The 3,672-nt window shown below is 44.1% G+C and overlaps 1 protein-coding gene across 1 annotated transcript; it reads right to left on the bottom strand.

Moving 5' to 3' along the window:
- Positions 1–520: 520 nt before the first annotated feature.
- Positions 521–2,663, bottom strand: LOC139417837 (uncharacterized). Its single transcript, XM_071166862.1, has 2 exons — positions 2,608–2,663; positions 521–2,093 (listed from the first exon to the last, which is right to left on the bottom strand). Exon 2 carries the CDS (start codon positions 2,019–2,021, stop codon positions 984–986), a length of 1,038 nt encoding a protein of 345 aa, XP_071022963.1. The 5' UTR covers positions 2,022–2,093; positions 2,608–2,663; the 3' UTR covers positions 521–983.
- Positions 2,664–3,672: the final 1,009 nt, after the last annotated feature.

Here is a 3,672-nt window from a genome sequence, read left to right as displayed (position 1 = left end):
AAACACACCCTTTGGCCTTTCAGAAACATTATACATTACATGTGACACCACAGGGTATCTCTGCTGGGTGCTAAGTTTAAAAGTCCGGTAGCTTCCCTCCCCCCTCTAAGTAACTAACTCTGAAAAGGAGGATTTGAGTTACAGTAAGAGTGGCTGAGATGTCAGAGTAGGGTGTTAAAGGTGGCAGGTCTGCGCAGAGTGACATCACAGAGCCCAACTCTGTTCCTCTGGCAGTGTTGGCTCACAGGCCCACCTCACATGGATAGCTAATGCTACGTGACAGAGAGAGGCAGGGAGGAGAGAAAAGAGAGAGAAAGGGATGGAGATCGAGAATAAAAGAGAGAGCTTTAGAAAGTGTAGAAGTGCAGAGTACTAATCACGTAGCATTAGGAGAGCAGCTCCGTCGCTCACTTTGACTTGTAATTGTAGCAATGAAGTGTGACTCAAATGGCATTCAATTTGACAGGCCTCGATAAAGTTTGACACATTCCTACATTACATTCAGCCATGGGAGCAGCAAAACCATTAAGAGTTTATTTTCAAAGAATCAGCTGTTGCTTCCGAGCACTCTACAAAGCTGTAGAAAAGGTTATTGAACTGAATGTGAGGACAAAGTAAGAAAGAACCACTTCCACAAAGCACGAAGAAATCAATTCAAACCTGCAAACTGCACTCAAGCATCCTTTTCAATACCATAGACAATTAAGTACTGTGAACTGTGCTACTTTTGCCATTTGTGTCTGTACAATTAGTTTCTCGCATTATAACAATTGATTTGCGTGGGAAGGAATTATTCATGTGCTTTTATAATATATTTTCTCAGAAATTCATAGGAGAACATTAGCATTGAATAAACCAGATTATTATTCAACATTTGATCATACATACAATACAATAAATGCACATTTAGTCAAGAGTGTTGATTCAGTTCTGTGGATTTTGCATCTTGCCTTTGCCTGTATGAAAGTCAACATGAACATGTGCTATCTTCTGTCTAGGGGTTCTGTTTCCACTATGCTCAGCCTCTCGTTGGGGTCCGTTGGTTCTTGTACCATCAACTTCATGCGTAGACTCTCTCTGCTGTTGAGAAAGTACCTCTCCAGCTCTGCTATGGGGCCTTGTGGAGAGAACAGTCGCTCTAAATAGGCTTGAGCACACATATCTGAAGTGATCAGGACAATGCCAGGGGGAGCGTCCTCAGGTAGGGGTACACTCACACTCTTCCCTAACTCTTTATCCACCACAGTGAACCCAGTCACACTCCCCTCAGTCAGAGGATCCTCCCCGGTCTGCAGCCCTCCCCTACACTTTATCACAGTCACCGTACTGGCTTTGTAGCATCTGTACGCAGGTAGAATCTCTCTGAAGTCCTCTTGGTACTGCTCCATTGCAGCCTGGACGACCAGCGGGTCTCCTCTCTGCTCTAGCCTGGTCAGGTGCAGCAGCATCTGCGTGTGAAAGGCGGCGCCGCTGGCCCAGTGCTTCAGGGCCTTGGAGCTGGGGCCTTCCCTGAGCATGGTGTTCTTCAGCTGGGTCAGCAAGTAGCTCAGCTGGCCCTCCAGACGCTGGGTGTCTTCTCTCAGCTTCTGCTCATCCTTCAAGTGCATCCGGCAGCGCTTGAGGTACTCCTCCATAACGTCCTGGAGCTCCGCTCGCCGTTCCTCGACTTGGCAACCCCTTGACCTCACTGACCCCCTGGACGAGGCGTATGCCGTCTCCATCACCATGGAGACCACCAAGCCCACCAGGCCTGCAACCTTGGGCTCGTCAGAGAAAGCGACCAGGCGGCTGATCAGCTCCTTCAGGTAGGTGGGCGCCCGGTTACCTACGTGCCCCTGCAGCTGGCGGAGGTGGTCCTGTAGGTGGGCCCTGGAGTCTAGGCTCTCTGGATTAGCTAGCAGATAGTGGTCGACGGCAACATCAGGCAGAGCACCGGCCTCCAACATGGCGGAGTAGAGCAGAGAGCCAACAGCAACCTGAGCCTCCGATTGCTCCTGTTCTGAGGCCAACAACTGCCCCATGATGAACGTCAGGATATCTGGGGGTGGGCAGGCGAGTGTGTTGTTGATGTAAATGCACGATGATAAAAAATCCTGTTGAAGACATAGAGAAGAAAGCTTAAACACAGTTGAGTGTTTATCATACAGTGTTTATTACACAGTTCATAAAGTATACATTTGAGACACACTTTCAGTTTCAGTCTAGAATTATACATTAACCTCAGGTTAACCTTTGGTTAGTTATGCCTCTGTACATGCCATATAAACAACTGTCCTCCTTATAGAGTAGCCTAAATTCATTCTAATCCTTAGCCTAGTGTAAGTGGTGAGATGATTTGTATGTGTCTCTTTATAAAGCAATTGGTTACGTGCTAAAACATTGTAAAAGCTTTAAAAACGTTTTTAAAAAGCATTCAATAAAAATAATTATGAACAGGATCACGTACAGTGCACAGAAAGGAAGTTGTCGCCATTCTCTCAGTATGAATAACCATGCCATAAAAAAACGTTACAAATAATCGAACAACACTTCACATATCAACTGCGTTCGTTTAGCTTTGGGCTCTTCCCTTACTGTAAGGCATTTACCGGGGAGTGTGTTCCTTACCGTTGTATACAGCAGCCAGCTAATATGGCAGACAGTGGCCTGATTTTCTACACTGCAGCACTAAATCCAAGACAACAGGGAGAGAAACTAGGGCAGGGGAAAAACTAGAGCTCCCCCTACTGAATACTGCAAGGTCGAGCAACCATTGAGCCTTTTATTCTATAAAATGGGCCAAGGGCTGCCAACACATTTCCCTTCTTTAACTTTATAAAAATGGGACAAGGGCTGCCAACACATTGACCGCCTTTAACTTTCTAAAATGGTCCAAGGGCTTCCAACACATTTCCCTTCTTTAACTTTATAAAAATGGGACAAGGGCTGCCAACACATTGACCGTCTTTAACTTTCTAAAATGGTCCAAGGGCTTCCAACACATTTCCCTTCTTTAACTTTCTAAAATGGTCCAAGGGCTTCCAACACATTTCCCTTCTTTAACTTTATAAACTGGGACAAGGACTTTGAGTCATGTACTCGTGTAATGTGTTTTATTTTACCATGACTTTAGTTTTCATAGTGAATGCAGTCAAACAATCCATTACAGTGTTAGTGTATGCTAAACCAATACTCAACCATTGTTCAGCAGTTTTATGTGGAGATGACCAGGGATGTTATCTTGATAAATGTGTGAATTGGACCATTTTCCTGTCAAAATGTAACGAGCCTTTTAAGCGTGTAAACTATTCAACTAGCTATGCGAGCAACTTTTCATCTACCATATTACCCTCTTGAATAATGCAACAATTCACAAGCATGTACAGACATCTAAATTGTTTATTTAATTGCCCATACACTAATTTAGTTTGAAGACAATAACACAGCCAATGTGGTACAACAGCTAGCAAGCTATAGCTAACGTTAGCTAGCTAATAACATTTGATTCCTCAAGTAACATCAGCATTGTAAAAATGTACCCCTCATACGAATGTAAAAATACAGTACAGTTATCATACAGTGTCATTCATATTATACAGAGCTTGGTAAACAACATGTCTGCATCCTCCTCACATACTAACGTACTAGCTAAGTTAGCTAGCTAGTTAGTTAGCTGAACAATTTACCTTAGAA

Source organism: Oncorhynchus clarkii, chromosome 1 (assembly GCF_045791955.1).
Source record: "Oncorhynchus clarkii lewisi isolate Uvic-CL-2024 chromosome 1, UVic_Ocla_1.0, whole genome shotgun sequence".
Taxonomy (NCBI): Eukaryota; Metazoa; Chordata; class Actinopteri; order Salmoniformes; family Salmonidae; genus Oncorhynchus; species Oncorhynchus clarkii.
Note: the sequence above shows the minus strand (reverse complement) of the source record. Positions and strands in the feature narration are given on the sequence as shown.

Bases quoted from the DNA above. Each gene is read 5' to 3' on its own strand.
- LOC139417837 (XM_071166862.1), bottom strand. From the start codon at position 2,021: ATGGGGCAGTTGTTGGCCTCAGAACAGGAGCAATCGGAGGCTCAGGTT.